The 21589-nt window shown below is 42.6% G+C and overlaps 1 protein-coding gene across 5 annotated transcripts in view; it reads right to left on the reverse strand.

Annotated features, from left to right (window-relative positions):
* EFR3A (EFR3 homolog A) overlaps positions 1 to 21589 on the reverse strand; it is a 160068-nt gene that overhangs the window by 72569 nt on the left and 65910 nt on the right. For all 5 annotated transcript variants that reach the window (XM_054017779.1, XM_054017777.1, XM_054017780.1 and 2 more), the window contains 3 exons: positions 16677 to 16798; positions 11871 to 12020; positions 750 to 887 (listed from right to left, as the gene is read on the reverse strand). In XM_054017779.1, coding sequence (XP_053873754.1) covers positions 750 to 887; positions 11871 to 12020; positions 16677 to 16798 — 410 coding nt within the window. The remainder of the gene's footprint in view (positions 1 to 749; positions 888 to 11870; positions 12021 to 16676; positions 16799 to 21589) is intronic.

The following is a 21589-nucleotide window of genomic DNA, read 5'->3' on the forward strand; positions in this document are numbered from 1 at the left end:
AACAGTTACATCAGTTAGTTCCGTGCACAAGCCAAACTTCACTGAAGGTACCAAATACACTTTAATATAATTAGCTTTCCCTGACTGATGCACAACAAAACCATCATCAGCTGGCTGATTTCCTGTAGGTTCACAAGCAGAGGTGGGTCTTGAAGAGGGATTTTAAGGAAGGGTAAGTAGTATCCAGATGTATTAATTCAGAGGGGTGTTCCATGTGTAACCCATGCTTCCTGGAATGAATGTGGACTGTTCCCTTCTGGAGGGTGGACCACAGCAGTTTATGAGTTGGCTACGGTCTTTGAGCAAATAGAGTTGGGTCTTTTAGCTCAGGCAGTAGAGGAAGACTGCTGAATTAAAACAGTAAACCCAAGTTCAGTCTCCACTGGCGACAACCCATCCAGGGCACTGTAGTGCAGGGGCTGCATGGGGAAAACTAACAGATGGGAAGACAAGGCTGGCATCTAGCTGGGACAGACAGATTTATGAAGGGCCTTGAAAAAGGGGACGAGAAGGAATTTTATGGGGTAGAATTTTATGAGATGAAACAGGAGGAGCCAGTGAAAGGATTCAAAGTGACATGATCAGAGTGATGGGCAGGGAAGAAAGATTGGAATACTTCAAGAGAAACTCTTCATATATACAGTGAAGAAGTTTGTCATTAGTATTAAAACTGTTAATCTTTTTTATTGAAATATTAAACACACTTCCAACTTTTAGGACAGTCATTTTGATATTTGTTTTCTACTCACGCAAAAACTGGTCTAACAGCATTGTTCATATTCCCATAGGTTGCTCGGCCCAACAGTTCTCTAAAACAATTCTCGGCCAGCACAGCAGGGTTCTCCTCTTTCTCTCCTCCTGTAGGCGAAGAGGGTGGGCCAATTCGACTGAAACAAAGAAAAAAGTTGCACTGGAGTTATTCTTACTTGTTACTCATACATCTATCCCTAGGTACTTTTATGGCTCTCATTCATCTAGTATTCAAGTGCTTGACTTATGCAAAGCCACTCAACAATGACCGCTGCAAGATATCTCATCCAACTTGTTCCAAGACAGACAGTGCACGACAAGCTGGGATGTAAACCTAGAGTCCACTATAATATCAGGCACTAACTAGCCATGTGGACGCTGCTACTGCACACTAAAAGTATAGCGTGCTTTGATCTACTCCAGTTTCACGTAGCCCGTTAGTGCACTGCACGTTAGTGTGCTGTAAATTTACATCACAGCCTACTGTGCACTAACTGTCCAGCTAGTCAAGCCCTGTGTATTTTTGTGGCTCAAAAATTTTATCTGCATCTGTACTAGGTTGTGAATTACCTGGAGCAGAGACTGAATGTCAGTCTTTACATATCTATTCTCCCCCAAGCAAACTGTAGGGGTTCAATAAATAATTTAGTTATAGGACCAGTAACTGACAGGAGGCAAAACAATGGCTATCAATACTGAGTTTTGACATGTTACTTGTCCAGTAACACCATCACATCTAGTATTGTAGATTTGTCTATGGACTGAGAAACCTGGTGAACAAATGGTTGCCCTTTCATCCTAGACAGCTTTAAATCTAAAACCTATTTGGCAAGATCAAATCCACTCATTAGCTATGTAGCTATATGATTTGGTTAGGTTTAATTCAGACAATTTTGTCAATCCTTACATTATCTGAAAGGTTCCATCCTTATCTGAAGGAATTGGATGGAGGTTCCTGATCTGAAGGAACCTCCATCCCTTGCTGTAACTCACTCCAAAAAAAAAAAAAAAACATAATTGGTGAATACACTCTCTACTGCCTTCCCCTTTCACATGCAGCTTTTATTAGAGGAGCACTTTGGAGCAAATGGGACAAAAAGTTCCTGCAATGAACCTTGTGTCTGGTAAAAGAAGAACAAGTCAAACAGTTTTAAAAGGAGCCCCAGCTGCATTTGTATCAGCCCTGAACTCAGCTATCCAAAGAAATCCAAAGAAATATCCAAAGAAATTGAGCCATTCTTGGTCTTTGTCTTACATAACCCTCTAAGTATAGCAGAAAAAAGTATTATAAAACACAGTAGTTTATTTAATGCCTTTTTATGGATTTCATTCCATCAGAATTCAGATTATTGAGCGGGCAGGAGCCATTCAGCGGCAGGTGGCCTCCTCCATGGCTGGGGACTCATCCTCCTCCTTGCAGTCCTAACTAGAAGTCTCTGCTCTGTCCTGCTCACCCACTCCCATGATGGCAGGGCGGCGGAGGGGTTCCTGCGCTGCCACAGGGTCGGTGGACAGCTGATCCCTGAAGGCACAAGGAAGGCTGAAGTCCATGCAGGGAACAGCAGAATCCTGTCATGGCCCCACTGACTCCCCTCCATGACAGTGGGGCTGCAGAGGGTTCCTTGTGCTGCTGCAGGAGTCATTCAACCTCTCTCACGGTTAAGGACTTGTCCTCCCCCCTTGCAGTCAGGGTCTTTTATCCAAATGTCCACATTATTCAAATGTCCACATTATCCCCCAATCACAGAATCATAGAATCATAGAATATCAGAGTTGGAAGGGACCTCAGGAGATCATCTAGTCCAACCCCCTGCTCAAAGCAGGACCAATTCCCAGCTAAATCATCCCAGCCAGGGCTTTGTCAAGCCGGGCCTTAAAAACCTCCAAGGAAGGAGACTCCACCACCTCGCTAGGTAACGCATTCCAGTGTTTCACCACCCTCCTAGTGAAATAGTTTTTCCTGATATCCAACCTGGACCTCCCCCACTGCAGCTTGAGACCATTGCTCCTTGTTCTGTCATCTGCCACCACTGAGAACAGCCGAGCTCCATCCTCTTTGGAACCCCCCTTCAGGTAGTTGAAGGCTGCTATCAGGGATTTCCCCCCTCATTCTTCTCTTCTGGAGACTAAACAATCCCAGTTCTCTCAGCCTCTCCTCATAAGTCATGTGCTCCTAATCATTTTTGTTGCCCTCCGCTGGACTCTTTCCAATTTTTCCACATCCTTCTTGTAGTGTGGGGACCAAAACTGGACACAGTATTCCAGATGAGGCCTCACCAATGTCGAATAAGAATACAATGTCGCTGTAGAAGGCCTGTATCTCATGCTGGGAGACAAGGAAGGGATTCAGATAATGCAGACATTCGGATAATGGGGTTTTGGATAAACAGGAACATACCATAAATCTATACAACAGACAGGTCGAAAATAATTTAAAGCAAAAGTTATGCGATGTTTCAGGCTGCATAAAATATTTTTGGTAACATAGCTAAGATTTACTTTTATGTATTTATTATATTTCAAAATGAATTAAAAGCCCCAAATCTATGCAAGAACTTGGGCAAAACTTTGGTAAGAACAAAGTGACTAATGATCTCCTTCACTCGCCCACCGCTTAATCCTCATTCGGTGGGTGAGTGTGAAATGAAAACTCCAGTACTTTTGCAGTAACAGTTGGTTTCCAGGTTAAAAAAAATTGATGGAACTAATTAGAACATTGCTGCCCACATAACTACATCACAACTAAATCCTGCAGACCTTAAAGTCTGCGAGTATATTCAATTCCGGAAACACAATGCTTGTGTGTTAACTTTGTTTACAAAGAATGTCAATCAAAAGAGGCACGCCATATTTAATAGTTTTCAGTACCTTAAAGCTATAGCCTATGAGTATCACAAAGAGTCAGAGGTTGAAAAGAAATGTCATTTGACTAAAATGACAACATACTTCACAGCTCTAAGGCTTTCCAGTGTTCGCAGAAGGTTTGTGGTTTAAGGCCATCGTGATCTAAAATTACATAGTCAATCCTAAGTGCCTCTGCTCTGGTCAATATTTTAGTAGCTACAATACTAAGTAGGTGGTTAATAATTAGATGCTTGCCAAACACTTTTAGGATGCAAAAGAGGAGATCGTGAGGACACTTGTCTAACAGAATGAGAAAAAAAACTGGATTTGCTATTAGAAGGTGAGTCTATATAGCCTGAAGCAGCGAGCCTCATGGCCTGGGTCAACAGACTCAGGCTAGCAAGGCTTATGCTAGTGCTCTAAAAATAGCTGTGTAGAAAGTGCTTTGAAGGTGCAGCTAGGTTCAGAGCCTGAGTCACAACTTCAAAGCACTGTCTACACAGCCTATTTTTAGAAGGGAGAGCCCCCTCCCTTCCTGTGAGAATAGGGCTAGACTCCTCAGGGAAAGGGAAAAGAACTCTGCTGTTTCCAGAACAGGTCTGGTTGGCTGCTGCTTCCCAGAAGGCATGAAAGAACAGCTGATGCCCAGGCAAATGGAAGATCATTGTAGGCCAGATCTGTGTCTCAGGCTGCCAACTGAAAAACAATGCAGTAAGTGATACATTTTGGAGACGCCTTATAATCCAAGGTCCTGAGCTGCATCCCCTAAAGCCTCTGTGTTAATCCAGCCCCGAGTACATGACCATGTTTCACTGCAGAGAACTTAGCCATTTTTCCACTGCAGCTATCAAAGAATCTGTTATGAATGGGTATGTGGTAAATGCCTGCTCAGCTTGTAATAAACTACATAAGACCTCTTCCAATCCCTACTTTGAGCATTTATTCTAGAAACCAGGAGGAGGAGGAGGAATGTTTCAGGCTTATGAAAAAGAATATATTATACATATACTAGCAATTAGATAGTACATTTCTCCCTTGTAATACAGAACTGTAATAAAGTATAAAAGTGCAGTAGTGAAAAAGAATAAATGACTGTTAGAATTATAAAATGCAGCAAATCTGAGTTTGCCTACATGTGGGGTGGGGTGGAGGGTGTTAAACCACATTGATGCCATTATTTAACTGGCAGTATGTAAGCCACGCAAATAGCATGCATACAGGAAGGCTGTGCATTTTTTCAATTTGCATTGTTGTGTACACTAAGCATGTGGAAAGAAGAACAGGAGTACTTGTGGCACCTTAGAGACTAACAATGCCATTCTATATGCATCCGAAGAAGTGGGCTGTAGTCCACGAAAGCTTATGCTCTAATAAATTTGTTAGTCTCTAAGGTGCCACAAGTACTCCTGTTCTTTTTGCGGATACAGACTAACACGGCTTCTACTCTGCAACTAAGCATGTGGAGTTCTTGGAGGATCTTCTATGGTCCTTTGTTTTGCTGCTAAGAAGTATGCATTCTGGGATTTTTCTCTCTACATTGTGGGATGCAGAGCAGAAACCAGGAGGGTTCAAATTCTTAAAAAAAGGAAACAAAAAAACCCTAGGTTTCTGCTTTCTCTGCCCCATGCTCTTTTTCTGGGTGGGTTAGCCCCATTTTCGTATTTCTGTTGGCCAGCATGGACCAAACAATGCGCCGCACTGCACCTCTATGCTGGCAACTGTGAATATACAGAGGCAGGCTGGACTGCATTTCGGCACTTAAAGCTGGATGAATTTGGACTTTGCCTGCTGCACCACCCAGCAGATGATGTGGCAACAACTGCAGCTGCCCAGTAGCACCAGCAGCTTCAGTGAGGTGAGGATGATGAAGAGGACACAGAGCAGCTGATTTTAGAGGAGCCATTCCTGAAGCAGCTTCACACCATGCAGTGCCATTTCTGGGCTCAGGAAACCAGCACTGATTGGTGGGAAAGGAGAGGTTACTAACCCTGTGAGGTACTTGGAATTCTTTGAGATGTGTGTCCCTGTACATTTTGTACTTCCCATGAACAAGCGGACTCTAGTCCCAAGAACCATTGAGGAACTACACTTGCAGTTAAAGAACGTTCAGATTGAGGTGAAGCACCTGACCTGCATCCTGAGACACGGTTGAGGTTTGACTGGGAGTTGCCATGGAGGATGAGGGGTGAGTTTCATGAGGTAAGGAAATTAAGCTTGTCTTATTTTTAGGGGCGGGTTTCTTGGCATCCTTATTTTTAGGGGCGGGCTCATTGCTGCATCCACCACCAAGGTCCCCGGTTGGAGGTGGGTGAAGAGGTGCTCATACCCCTTTTGTAGGACAAAGTAACGCCTCTCTCCACCCTGGGCATAGGTGGTATAGAGGCTGGGGTCTCTCAGAGCACCTTCGTGGTGTTTTGTACAGTTTTTATAAGAGGCAGTGCCACCCTGGAGGGATCCTCCAGGGAGAATATGTCGACCATTGGGTCGAAGTCCTCCACAACTTCCTCAGTTTGCATACTGAGGTCCTGGCGTATCTTCCTAAGGAGGTCCTGGTGGGCTTTCATGTCCATTGCCGGGAGGGACATAGTAGTGACCACTACTGCCTCATGCGGCGAGGAAGAAGATGAGGCTCGAGGTGGGTCAGCATCTTCCTGCCCCTCCGGTTCCCTGGTGATGTGCTCAGGGATATCCACTGCCGCTGTGACTAGTGCTGCGGGAGCCGCAAGCATTGGCAGCTCTGACAACGAACCCAATCCGGGAGGCCCGGGGTCTGCACCCCGTGATTCTCAGGAGCCCTGGGGGAAGGCGGGGGACCCACAGGCAATGAAAACTACTGATGCCGCCTTGGAACTACGCCCTTGGGCTTGGTGATGGGCCCAAGCTGTCCAAAAGGGCCATTGTACCGGGCCCTGCCACTGGGGTGGCCAGGACACCATCGGTACCAAGGGTCCTCCGCTCTACAGTGCCGAGACCGGTGCCAGGATCTTGAGCGGTACCAGCTGTGTCGGGACACGAACAACTCTGCCTCTGACTCAGAGGAATAGTCCGAGCCCGACCAGAGAGAGGTGGATCCTGACCTGGCACCAGGGCGATGGGTAACAGTGTTGCATCATGGTGGGCTTGCTACGGTGCCAGATAGGTGGTGCCGCTGTCAGTGCCCGAAGTGGTGCAGCAGATTTACCAGGTATCGGTGCTCCAGGAAGGAGTACTACTCTAACAGGAAAGGAAAAGCTATCTACTCTTGGAAGAGAGTGTAAACCTTGCTTTAAAAAAAAAAAAAAAAAAATCAGAATTAGTGATAATTAGTGCATAATATCTGTCAGTCAATGTCTTCTATCTTCTGCATATTAAAAAGCAGTGAGGGAACGGTCTTGTCCATATGCTCCAGGATGAGCTGGGGCTTGTGCTGTCTGCACCTGAACTGGTGAATGCGAGGCAGGGGACTGTGCTGTCATGGCAATCAAGTCCCACGCGGCCTTGAAAGTGTCTGGTGTGGAGGGAAGGTTAAGGTCCTCCTCCAACACCTCCACGAACACCGGACCTCCCCTAAAGGCCAGAGTCAACGGTGACGGGACCAATGGACCAGCCTTCTGGTGTCCCGGTGTGGGACGCACCACACTGATGTCCTGTTTACTCTTCTTGGCATGGAAATGGCCCCCTCTGCCTTTTTCTTCTCATGCGGCTTGGGGATTGTGATCGGTGTCACACCGATGAGCCGGCCTTCCACGCTGTGCCGATGCTCCTTAGGAGAGTCCTTCCTCGGTGCCGAGGTGTCCTGCACCGAGGCCAGTGCGCTGTGCAATGAGGCTGCTGGTGCCACCTCTTGTGCTGGTTGAGGCCAGAGAGCAGACTCCATTAAAAGGAGTTTCAGCCGATAGCCTTTCCCACTTTTGGTTCTGGGCTTGAAGCCACTGCAAATACTACACTTGTCCTGCAAATGTCCCTCTCCCAGGCACTTCAGACAAGCGGCGTGCAGATCCCCTCTGAGCATAGGCTTACCACACCTATCACACGGCGTGCAGCAGGTCTTTGACAGTACTCTCAACCTCTCTTGGGAAGCCCAACAGCTGCAGCGAAGACATTCTCCTCCTGACCACTGCAGTGAGTGTAGATCATGCTGCAATATCTGCAGCATCCAAGGAAGCCTGGAATGATATCTTTGCCAGGAGCTGACCCTACCTACAATGGCCTTAAACTGGTCACGATGTTCCTCTGGCAGGTGCTCAATAAAGGAATTAAGTTTGTTGTAATTTAAATAATCATATTTGACCATGAGTGCCTAATAATTTGCTATCTTGAACTGAAGTGTGGCTAAAGCATAGCATTTGGGACCAAAAAGATCAAGCCTCCTGTCATCCTTACTCTAAAGGGTGGACTTTGAGCTATGCTATCTGCCTTGTTCACTAAAAGTCTTCACTACCAGGGAATGTGGAGCTGGATGAGAAAATAAAAAACTCTGATTCCCTGGCAGGGACATACCACCTTTTATCTGCCCTCTTGCAAGTAGGTGGTATGGCAGCTAGGGTTTGCTAAACTGTCTTAGCAGCCTTTATTGACCAGAATGACAATTCGCAGATGTCTAGGTGTGCAAAATATCTAGGAGTTTATGGCAGGACTCCTGAACCTCCTCAAAGGGAATCTGAACCGTGTCAGCAATTCACTTCATCAGTTCTTGAAAGTGCCTAACGTCATCTGCCTTAAGAGGGTGGTGGAAGCAAGACAGCTTCATCAGGCAACGAGAAGGATATATTAGTAAGAGGTGTCATCTCCTTAACCACCCTTATTTCTTGCTCTTCAAAGGTCTCCTCCTTTGTCATAAGTGGTGGTAGCGGAGGTTGAGGAAGAATGGTCCCTTTTCTGTTCCCTTCAGTGGTGCAAAGACCTTGCTGCAAATTGTTGATGATAGAACGTCCACAGGTCCCACCAGAGCCACTGAGGGGGCCAAACAGCATAGGTGGAAACATCCATCTGTGTTCCTGCCACGTGGGTGTCATTTGAAGTCTATCCTCCAGTAACACGTCAGTGTAGGAAGGAGAGCACTGTGTCCTAGAATAGACAAGGGAACCCTGCACATACTCCAAAGGTTGGGGGCGGGGGCGCTAGCTGTTCAGCTTGCAAACTAGACAAGGGCAAGTATGTTACTCTAGGTGAGAGAGAGGTTGGTGACCAAGAGACTCCTGTCGCTGACAAACCCCCAGCACTCATTAACAGAGGAAACTTTGGCTCTGAAGATACTATCAGGTCCTTTGCATACCCAAATTCTTGCGGTATCCATGGTATCAAAGACTCGAGTGAAAACCTGTGGAAGATGGCTTCAGTACTGATGCAGCTGGTACTGAGTGCTTGGCATGTGAGTAAATTGGTTCCGATTGCACCTGTAGCAAAGGTAGCTAAGCAGTCTTTGGTACCACTGATTTTCAGGTTATCGGTACCAAGTGCTGCTCAGGGACGGGCTCAGAACTCTTAAAAGTGTCTCTGCCAGCGTGGGTACAGGTACGCAAACTCATTTCCGAGTTTGTCTAAACAATGGACTCCTCTCCACCTTTGCAGTGCCGGCATCATTTGGAGTTTGCATGGAACCCCTTGGGACCTGAGGTCTCTGTGCCTTCTTTTGTGTCAGTGACTGAGATTTCTTAGAGATTTACTCCTTACCTCCCCCTAGCTAGAGGCAGATGTCAATGAGGACTTTAGTATCATAGATATACTTCGTGCCGTGGTACTGCCTACATCTCTAGTGGTCTCCAGTGACCAAGACCTTGATGTGGATGGGATGCTAGCAGTACTGGGAGGTCTATGTAGAGGGGAGTCCTCCACCACGGGGATTAGAAGCTGGCCCTAAAGCAGGGCTCCATCATTAGGAATTTAACTTGATCTCCCTCTTTTTCTGGGATCTACCCTTGAAGGAAGTGCAGATCTTGCACTTACTGGGGATATGAGTATCACCCAAACAGCAGAGGAACTGGGAATGCCCATCACTGACCGGAATAGCCTCATGGCAGGAGAGACGCCTCTTGAAGACCAGCATTCCAGAGTAAAATAATGAAAAAACTTCTATAAGGGGAAGCTCTTAAATTATCTCTATGAATATTTTTTTTAAAGTTTATTCTTTTAAAAAAGAAAATACAAAAGGAACAACTATTCCAACAACGGCAAACGCTACAAGATAACTATATGATAACTAATTTTTGAAGTATTAGAGAAAACAGGCACACAGAGGCTCCATCTCAGGCCGAAGGCAGTTGAGAAGGAAATGAGGGCAGTTTGCTTGTGCTGTCCCATATTATCTCAGTGAGGGGCACAAGCATGTGTGGGGTGCATGTGTGGGCCGAACAGGCACCGCTACCAAAAATCTCAGACCAAGGACGCAGGCACACTACTTGAAGAAGAGCCCATAACTGTTTCTTAAAAGCAACCAATGTCAAGAGAAATGTTTCATTCTCCCTTAAGATGGTAGTGTGTATTTATTCATTCTCTATGCAGCTGGGCTGGAAAGTCTGGTCTTTCCTGCATAATGCTTTGATGCCATCTGCTAGAACAATATGGTTCGTACTCCTACTCTTCAAGATGCCTCTCTCTTCTGCCTGTGCATGTATAAAGTCACAATAGCAAAAAAAACAAGAAATTATTTGTAGCATTTAAGGCCAAGAGTCAACAACTGATAAATATTGTTTTCCATTTTTATGTCATGTGTATAAAAGCCACTTATTTGCCACTTGGAAAAGCATTAGCCATTTTTTTCTGCTGAATGTCTTTAGAATACCATCTTTCAAATAAGCAGTTAGCCTCAGATATTACTTTCCTTTGCTCACTAAGTGATAAATTTTACCCCAGGGTCCATCTGAAATGACCTCCTTTAAGGCTTAACCCAAACCCCATTTAAGTCAGAGTCTTACTCATTAAAAAAATGAATGCAGAAAGTACTAATTTAGTTAACCATATGTCTGCTTCTCAGCACAGGTAGAGGTTAAGAGGAACCTGAAGGGGGGTAATGTAAAAGTGTCTCTGTCTACTTGCTCCCTAGAAGTCCTCTCTTCTAGCACAGACATCCCACGGCCAGTGGAGGCTGGCGAGGCTGCTCTCGTTCAGAACAGCAACACGAGGGTCCTGGAAACAACTGGCTTTTGTTCAGGCCACTTTTCCAAGGGTAAAAGCCACATGGAGACAGCTGTGTGCCTCAAAGGCCTGGGCAATCTGTATTCCAAAGACTCTCAGAGAAGCATGTAGAAAAATGGGCAGGTAGGCAATGACTGATCTGAAGTGGGGAGACATTGGTACCAGCCTGGCTTGAAATTGTTACTGCTTTGAAGGGGAGCAAGGTGCTGCCAGCCAGAAATGGAAGAAAAAGTGAGGCAGGAGAGAACACAAAGGGCCTGTAGGTTCAGGAAAGAAAAGCAGGAAGGCACGAAAGAGAGCATGAAATGACTGCTTTGTGTAGATGTAGAAAGTCTACCGGAGCTAATAACAGGCAGGCTCTTAAAAGTGGCAGATTCAGCCACAAAGAAAGATTTGTTGAAGAATGCCTCCATAAATGGAATTAGATTGACGCAATTCCACAGGATTAGCAAATGGACATTTGCCTATAATACATGCTCCACAGAAGAGTATTTAGCAGCAATTGTATGGCTCCAATAATATTATGAAAAAACAAAAACAAAAAAACTTGATACACATTCTGGTACATACACAAATGCACTGGAAAAATAACCGTTGTATATTCTCAAGAGCTACAGTGATTTCATTCATAAATATCTTTGGAGAGATTTTCAAAAAGTACAAATGGCAGTTAGATGCCAAAGAGCCATTTATAGTCAACAGCAGCAGGGTGCTCAACTGCCATTTGTGCCTTAGTTCCATATCTTGCTTCCACTTCTCCTCCCCTAAAAGAAAAATCCCAGAAACTGCTTTAAGGACTACCTAAACATTAATAAAAATCTCAATTTTGAACAGGTTTGTTTAGTTGGGCAAAAACGGTATTTGCTGATTTTTATATCAGACACTGCATGATACAAGTGATTTTTAATTGTAAAAAGCTTAAAGGTATCTGGATAAAGAATTTGTAAACCAATTTTCAGTCTGATGGGATCTGGAAAAACTGAAATATTGATTGTTGAAAAAAATGTTTATCAAGGCGAAGTTAACCATATCTATGCTACGAGTTATACACGTTTATCAAGAGTATGTAGTGACAATGAGAGCTACTCTAACAGGGAAGGAAAAGCTATCTAAACGTTGCTTTAAAAAAAAAATTGGAATTAGTGATAATTAGTGCAGAATACCTGTCAAGGTCTTCTATCTTCTGCATATTAAACAGCAGCGAGGGAACTATCTTGTCCATATGCTGAGGCTCCCATATGGTTGCTCTGAGCTCATCATTAACTGTTTTACGTACTACTCCCTGAATGCCTCTGATTCCAGCAATCCGGATCCTAGGAGAGAAAAGAAATTTCAAAAGGTGGAAACGTAGCATAAGACAATGATTTATTTCGTTATTAGACAGTGTGGTTATGCAGTTTGGATTTCATTTCAGCTCTAAAATGGAATTAAATTGGAAAGCTGGTTAAAACTGCTAAGGACATACATATTGCCTTTAAATGGACACAAGGCTCCTACTGACACTGATGGAAGCAACTCATGCACACATGAGAACAATATATGGCCTTTAAAAGTTGTACTGATATGGATCTTCAGGCACATTTGCAAATATATAAAATTGTTCAACTGTACAGACTGCCTCTTAAAGCACCAAGTGCATGGCTTACAAAAAAGAAGGAGCTAATCTTTCAAGATTTTTGCAGGTTGATATCTACAAGAATGATTAGAAATGACAGAAGTAAGCCAGAAAAGGGAAGGCAGCCTGAATTGCTAGAACAGTTACATGTATCTTGATCAATGAATAAAAGTTAAACATGAAATATGAAAGGGCACTTCCATCTGTATTTATCAACCAAATACACCAAAAATGCTGACCGCAAAAAAATACAAACTGATATGCTCGGACCTCTACTGAGGACTTAGTCCTATTAATTACAGCCATTTATATAAGGATGTAAATAACGTGTAAAAACAATAACCATGTAACCGATTAAAATTCTATCGTTACACGGTTAAATGTTAAATGTACACGGGGAACTATGGATGCTGGGGGTGCTGCAGCACCCCAACATTTTAGGCGGGGCTCTGCTGCCAGCCCCGCATCTGGGGATTCCAGCTGCTGGCCCTGCGCTCTGCTGCCCACCGGGATCCCAGATGGAGTTTAATCATTAACAGAAACTGATAAGCATCAAGCTTAACCAGTTACCTTTTTACATTCCTAATCCATAAGTATAAATACAGGTGTAGTTTAGAAGAAACTATGTAAAACACAACTTTATACAGAAAAGGTTCATATTTGTGGCAATGAACTAATATTAAATATGTTGAAGCGCCAATGGCTATATATTTTATTTTTTATATTTTTACTTATTTTGAGAAGAGACATTGAAATGAAGAAAGCTACTAGTTCTAAGAGGTGAGAAGATTTAGCATAATTTGACTTTTTAAAAATAAAGATTTTATCACGCCTTTAGAGCCATTTTAAATCTTAATTTCAGCACAAAGGAATATGGTCACTGGCCTTGATTCTTACTTCTCTAAGCTAACTGTTAGTCACATTACAGTTGCTAAACTAAACTAAAATAGTCCAAGTTACTTCATAAATGCCACTTTATTCACTAGGCACACAGTTATAGGAAAATAAGGGGGCTATGATTCTGCATAATCTATTGCAGGTCTAATTAGGATTCGGTACCAGAACTAAACCTGTTTCTAGGAGTTCATGCAAGACAGCTTTAATATGGTTAATGTAAGAGGTAGAGACAGCATGTGCATGTGATTGGGATGTATTTCAAATAGCTAGAGAAATGCATGTTTATTACTTTAGTAGAAGTATAGTGCAGTCTTGTAATTCCAATTTTAAGAAGTCTAGGAATTACAGTTAAAGTGCACTGCACTTCCATCACAGAAAGTTTCAGTCACATAATGTCATCCATAATATTAACATTTTTGAAGTGAGATGTTTATTATTCTTTAAAGTCATGCTACTTTCCTGTAATCAAGAATGCTCATTTAATTCTCAGTTATACATCTTTGGTGTACAATCAAGTTTTGCTCATGCCAATAATCACCCCTATCAAAAGGTACTTACATAGTGAAGACTTGTTCGTCTTGAGTGACTTCACTGTCCATCCTAATGGCAACTTTTGTGTTAACTCCTATGATTATCTAATTTTTTTCTTTATGAAGGAGGTGATGAGAACCAAGTTTAAGATTTCTGTACAGACAGGCTCTTTCAATCTGACCCTTAGAATCAATTTGGAGCTTGAGAATCTGAGTTATACGAGTCTGTTTAATGTCCTGAAAAATTTGCTAGCTCATTTGCCAACATGAGTAGGAAACTTGTCCTGGAAAGTAGGGTTCTGCAGAATTTAAGCTTTCAAAAAAAATCCTAACCTTTAGGGAAGTCTCTTTCACAATGATAATGTAAACTGAATTGGATCAATTCAGAGTTACTTCAGGCTGACAGGAAACTTAAACATGAAAAATGCAAATTATTTAAGACCAAAATCCTGCCCCTGAACACCGGGAGGAAGGTATGCTTCCCCTCTGATCACAGTGGGAGAAGAGCTACTTATTCCTGCACTATGTGGGAGGAAAAAGGCCAGTGGATCTATACAGCAGCACCATAGGCCCAGCCCTCATATCCTTACTGTTACTGTTGTGCAGAAAACCCCCATGAAGCTGGGGCTTTTGTTGTACTGAAGGAACATTAATCCTCCATCTTCTGGCATAATTCCTGTACAGGAGAATGGCCCAGCTTCCACTAGAAGAGGTCTCTTCCAATACTCAAAAAAAGGGGCTGGATTTACATCTGAATATCGTAAGCATATCAGATGTATGTTAACCTTGAAATCCTTCTGCATCTTAGTTTTGTCTCAAAAAGACTAGATATTTGGAACTACTGGATGATTTGTCAAAGTCTGCAGTCTTATGACAACCGTATTAGGACAGACTCTAGTTTAAGGCCAGGACCTATCCCCGTTCCTGTTGGTGTAAGGAACAAGATTGGAAATTACCAGAGTCGTGTTCCAACCCCATCTCTATGATCAGCAGGCTTTATGACCTTGTCCAAGTTGATAAGGAAACTAAGACCATATGGGATGGGATGGTCTAGACAGTATTTGGACCTGCCATGAGGGCAGGGGACTGGACTCGATGACCTTTCGAGGTCCCTTCCAGTCCTAGAATCTATTAATCTAACCTTTACAACTCGTAAAGCACTTTGAGTTCTAAGTAAAAAGTGCCATAAGTGTTGATTATTTTTAATGACCATGCAACCACGGAAGCTTCATGTTGTCCCTGAAGATGCATTATGAGTATGCTTTCCTTAATAAAAATATACAGCTTTCAGATGAATACTTCAGTTATTTCTTACATTATAAACTCCTCTGAGCAAAGAAAGTGTCTTTTGTACTACACCTAGCAGAGTAGGCCTCCACCCAATGCTGACTACTATAAATACTTAATAATTTGGATTTTTAGAGTTGAAGGCAAGCTGAACAATCTAATACATGAAAGCAGGAAAAAAATCAGTATTGTTATAGGTTGGGATGAACCTTGCTGGTGGGTGTAACACCCACCTTTCATTCAGAATAAATGTAGAGGCCATTACGCTCCCTTATGGAACCTGGTAGCTGAAGCAACAGTGACCTCCCACCCCAAAACCGGCACACCACCCAAAACAAAGGAACACGTAGGCAAGAGGCTTAGCTGGCTATTGTTTTACGAAGGCCATGTATCTGTGAAAGAAACAAAGACCAGAGAACCTGAGAGAGAAAGCACAAGGAGGCCCCAGACAGCAGCACTGGTAGCACATCATTCTCCTAACAGTGTGAAAAAGGGTAACAATATAGTGGAGATATAAATCATTCTATAAAAAAAAGTTCTCACAAATTCTAACATGTTTGAGTATTTTCAGTAATGCTTATACATCGTTTACACAACAAATGAGAACACTCCACTAGAGGGAGCTAAAGACCAAAAAAATGTAGTGTTTATGTAATACTAAAAAACAAGCCCATGGTGCAATATACTGACGTTTTATGAATTTAAGTGTTTTTACACTATTGACATGCTGGCCCTTAAATTACACTAATTTATATACAAAATGCCATCCCTAACCACAGCTTACACTCCCACTACACAAAATGGACTAACAGTGATCCTACTAAAGAAAGCAGAAAATGTTATGGTAAGCTGGCAAATCCATTCCTATATCTATTTACGTTTTAACATACAAAAATCACCATGATGTTTATACTTTAGATAAACTGACTAAAGGTAACTGTTTGGAAGTTCACTACTGAAAATTCAGCTAAGCTTAGACAGCTTATTTTATACCATAATATACTTTTGTACTATTGTAGTAGTAAAGGATTTTGATTACTTATACAAACTAAATATTTCCTTTGTAAGTGAAGACTTGTTAGAAGCCTACTACTCAGGACTGGAAGGGAACCTGGTGCCCTAGGACCACCACAATATTAGCCCTTCCCCTCCTCCGTTCCTCAAACAGCTTCACCTCCCTCTTGGGTAGACCTCTGCCACTGCATTTCCAATTCCCTTCCAGAGAAGTAGAGGCAGCAGCATGGGGCCCTCTTCTTCCCCAACCTAGAGTAGCAGCAGGGATCCCCTTAGAAACAGCAGGTGTATCAACAGGGGTCCCCCTGGCCTCCTGACTGAAGTATCAATTAATCAATACTTCAATTGTGAGGTCTGACTTCTCATGTGACTCATGTTGTAGGCTTGGCCCTATGTCCCTTAATATATTTGGGGCAATCTTGCAGTCCTTGTTCAGGTAAAACTTAACTACACTGGGAGTTTTAACTGAGTAAGACTTGCAGTACGAGGCCTATTTTCCTGAAATAATGCACAGGTTCTAATGTTAGTTCCTTGAATGATCACCGAATGTTATAACTATTGTATACGTCTCTTCTGCTTTAGCTTTCCACAGAGTACATAGCAATACAATATAAACTGGTACTTACTCAGTTCGTGTTTCTGGATCACTGTGACAGGAATGACACATGGCACTAAATCGAGAAACAAAAAAGTCATAGCGTCTGTGATATGAAGGGGTGTCTTCCTCAATGTTGGCAAATTTGACGAACTAGGGGACCAAAACAAAAACAAAAGGACGGTTAGAAAACTTTTTGTAACAAGTTTCCAAAAAGAGAACTAGAAGGCATTTTAGTTTCTAACTCCAGAACTTTCAAAAGTGGCTGTTGAGTATTTCAATATTCAACTTTGTAAACATTAAACAGAAAAAATAATCCTCATGTTGCAATGCAGTGTAGAATATCTGCACAATAAGAGCAGAATAATTTATCCTGATTTATTTGGTTAATCTAGTAAAACAAAAAGGAAACACAGTAAATAGGCCTTGCCCTAATATGCTCCAGAAAAATATCAGCCCAGCTCAGAAAACTATAGATCCTAAGTGATTTTTTCTTATTTTGGATTAATATGCTTAGCTAATGCATTTTTTTTAAGTGTAATTTTCCATCATCTTATAAAATCTGTGACGACCAAGACAGCTGGCCTTGCAATCTAATGGTAGGTCAACAAGCTATACAAAAAGCAACAGAGGGTCCTGTGGCACCTTTAAGACTAACAGAAGTATTGGGAGCATAAGCTTTCGTGGGTAAGAACCTCACTTCTTCAGATGCAAGTAATGGAAATCTCCAGAGGCAGGTATAAATCAGTATGGAGATAACGAGGTTAGTTCAATCAGGGAGGGTGAGGTGCTCTGCTAGCAGTTGAGGTGTGAACGAGGATCTCAACTGCTAGCAGAGCACCTCACTCTCCCTGATTGAACTAACCTCGTTATCTCCATACTGATTTATACCTGCCTCTGGAGATTTCCATTACTTCCGTCTGATGAAGTGAGGTTCTTACCCACGAAAGCTTATGCTCCCAATACTTCTGTTAGTCTTAAAGGTGCCACAGGACCCTCTGTTCCTTTTTGCAGATTCAGACTAACACAGCTACCCCTCTGAAGCTATACAAAAGTGACCAGTTTTGTTCACAAGCCTGTTCTCCAGGCCAGCAGAGGGGGGCATCGTGTAGGCCATGAAATCAGAGCCTGGAGGTGAGGGGGAAGGAGTGACCTCATGTTGCTGCAAGTGATTCACTTTGGGTCACACGGAGCAACACTGGCAGGCTGTAGAAGGAACTGCTTTAACCCTCACCAGCTAGAGGAAGGACAGTCACAAATATTTCCTTTGAAAGAGTGAGCATACATAGGAGATCCTAGAGGACTCTTCCTCTCCGATGCTATGAAGTCAGTATTGCCAACCTCAAGCAGGTAAACATGTGTCCAGCCCCCCAAAAAATATGATACAAAAGAGCCATGAGTTTTAAGCCAAAGTAATAAATGCTGGATTCTTTTTTTTCTGCAGTCTGGTTAAGTTTGAGGCTTTAGGGTGCACTGGCTTCAAATTTCTAACCTTTTCTCTGTAACGATGAAGGTTAGAAAAAAATTAAAATGAAAGCTGAGATTGTCATACCATCTCTTGATCCAGCTAGTGGGAGTTTAAATATATCAAATGCCATAAAATTCACCACAAAAAAAAAAAAATCACGAGAGTTGGCAACAGTTTTATCCTAATTAAAAACAAAAAACAACAAAAAAGATTAAATTGCCGTACATTTTATTTTCAAAAGCTGTTCCATTAGCAGCTGCATTATTTCAAAGTGATCTAAATGCAATTGCATGAAATAGAGCATACCTTGTGGTTCTTGAACATGTAAAATTGAAACAAAGTGTTGCATCATAACATTTTTGGGGAAAAAAGGCATCTACCCATCAAACAACCTCACAAAGCTGCTTGCCAGATTGAACAGTCTATCTAAACTATGTACCGAATAATGGCATCTCCTATTGCTCAGTGGCATTTGAAACAGAAATTAACAAGCAGCGTTCAATTTACAAAAATTCACAAACTTAAGCAGAATTTCCCTAATGCCACGTGGTTTGCACAAAATGCTTTGAACATTATAAAAGTAAAAAAAGTCCATAAATTATACAGGATAATGCTGAACGATACCTAATGTTATTTTCAACTTTCAAACACTAAACTATCAAATGCATTAGTAGCCCCACTGAGTAGAAAGGTTGACAGTGTTTTTATCCTTTACAATGCTATGCAACAGGGGTTGGCAACCTCTGGCACGTGGCTCGCCAGGGTAAGCACCCTGGCGGGTCGGGCCAGTTTGTTTACCTGCTACGTCCGCAGGTTTGGCCGATCGTGGCTCCCACTAGCCACGGTTCGCTGCTCCAGGCCAATGGGAGCTGTGGGAAGCAGCACGGGCTGAGGGATGTGCTGGCCGCCGCTTCCTGCCGCCCCCAATGGCCTGGAGCGGCGAACCACGGCCAGTGGGAGCCGCAATTGGCCGAACCTGTGGACACAGCAGGTAAACAAACTGGCCCGGCCCGCCAGGGCTTACCTTGGCGAGCTGCGTGGCAGAGGTTGCCGACCCCTGCTATACAATTACTAGCTATAAAAACCAACATTTGCTACAACAATGAAGAGTTCTTGATTCAAAAGAACATGTGAGTGATGTGATCCAGATGGTATTTGTATGGCTTTCTGCACTAGAGAGAGCTGCTGAAGAAGCCTCGGGAGATAACTGATCCCCACAAATTTAGTTGCTTACACAAAAATATTGGTTTAAAAAAGGAATGGAACAGTTCAGACCGGAGAAAAGGCTCTGGATGCCACATCTAAGAATTCAAACTGTATCTCTGACAAGAAATTAGTATCTTTTTAGCATCTAGATGGACTTTTGGTCTGACCCAGTGTGGCCATTCTTATGTTCTTATCTCAAAGTCCCCAAATGAGCCAAACTTGAAGATACAGTTGACACTTCTTTACAAATCACCAAGCACAGTTTAGAGCAGTATTTCATAGAAACATAGAATATCAGGGTTGGAAGGGACCTCAGGAGGTCATCTAGTCCAACCCCCTGCTCAAAGCAGAACCAATCCCCAGATTTTTGCCCCAGATCCCTAAATGGCCCCTTCAAGGATTGAACTCACAACCCTGGGTTTAGAAGGCCAATGAACAAATCACTGAGCTATCCCTCCCCCTTCTCAACGACCAGCCCGTGGACCGGCACGAATCCCTGAGATCTCCCTGACACAGTTTAGAAAGGCAGCAAGTCGGTACCTGGTATCAAAAAAAGTTGAGAAACACTGATCTAGCGCATCCCTTCCATCATGGTCCCTGAACTTTAGAACTGGCCTGTATCAACAGGTCATCCAGATATGACTGGAAAAGCCATGTGGAATCTTCAGCAGTCACTACCATGATATTTTATTTTTTTTTAATTCAGGGGCACTGTACAAACTTAAAGGTGAGAGCTCTGTATTTGAGGGAGATATAATGAAACTGTTACCATTCATTATCTTCCTCTGCCCTGCATCTCTTTCTCCTGTTTCCTCTGCAACATTAGTTTTGTATCCAACAACCTCGCTGCCATCATTTACCTACTGAGAGCTGTAGTTCCAGTTTAAATTTAGCAGATTTCTTACAACTATATTCTAAGCATCACTGAAAAAGCTGGCTCTAAAAACTGAGATACTGTACAAAAATGTTCTTCCTGGAAACAGAATACACTGGGTTGTCACATGGTAAGAAAGTGACTAACAATCAAACCAATGTTCTAAGGTCTATTGCCACTCATTTGTCTGGAGGAAAACAGCCCACAGACATTCACTGTAGAACATAAGCAACTGAGCAAAGTTCACTCTTGACACACTATTTTATAATTTTTTTTTAAAGCTTTCCTCTTTTTAAGGGCTTCAGGAATAGGCTTCAAATACCCGCTGTCCTATTGTTTGTTTCACAGCATTGCTAATTATGTGGCAGTGTGATTAATTAGGTTCTTGTCTTCAAAATGGTTTTTTTAGACAAATCAATCTTCTACAGTGTAATGAATCATGAAGTTCAGGAAAGAGGAAAAAAGGAGGACATAATTTTAACATATTCACAATGAGCTGCTAATGAGGATGCACTCCAACACAATGAGCGTGGTGTGGACACGCAGGACCAACTTAATACAGAGGCTCGATGTTGTCTTACATAAAATCGGCTTAAGTTTGTAGTGCAGATATGCCCTCAGTGAAAGTGGGACCAGTTTCCTCAAGAACAGACTGGTGTTAACCCAATAACAAAAGGAGAGGATGAAAAGAAGGCACAAATGAGCACTCAGAGCACAAAATCATGATGACGATAAAATTAATCATGAAACTAGAGGTTGTGAAGAGAAGGAATTATTTGAATTGCCTATATGTTAATGCTCAGAGCCTAGGTAACAAACAAGATGAACTCGAATTGCTCATTTATTAGCAAAAATTTATTCTAGTTAGCATTACTGAAACCTGGTGGGATGATTTTCATGACTGATATGCTAAAAATCAATGGATTTTTTTTATGGCCTATTTAGGAAGGATCAAGTGAGCAAAACGGAGGAGTGGCTACTCTGTGTCAAAAATTACATTACCTGTTTCCAAGTCACTGACCGCTCAGGACAAAGTGATCTTGAATTCTTATAGATCAGTGTCCTAACAGATAAAGCACAAGACTGAGTACTAGTTTGTATCTGCTGCAGGCCACCAAACACTAGCGGACAGGATAACTGGTTCCTTAAGCACCTATCTATAATGTGTACAGGGAAAAATAGCTGCATGTTCATGGGGGATTTCAATTTCAGTGATATATGGAATTTCTAAATATTGTAGATGACAATTTTCTAATTCCAGAAGTCACATTCAATATGGGGTGGTGGGGTGGGAAAATCTATATTTCGGGTGACCAGATGTCCCGTTTTTATAGGGACAGTCCTATTTTGGGGGACTTTTTCTTATATAGGCACCTATGACCCCCCCACCCTGTCC

The sequence above is a fragment of the Malaclemys terrapin genome, chromosome 2 (assembly GCF_027887155.1).
Source record: "Malaclemys terrapin pileata isolate rMalTer1 chromosome 2, rMalTer1.hap1, whole genome shotgun sequence".
Lineage (NCBI taxonomy): Eukaryota > Metazoa > Chordata > Testudines > Emydidae > Malaclemys > Malaclemys terrapin.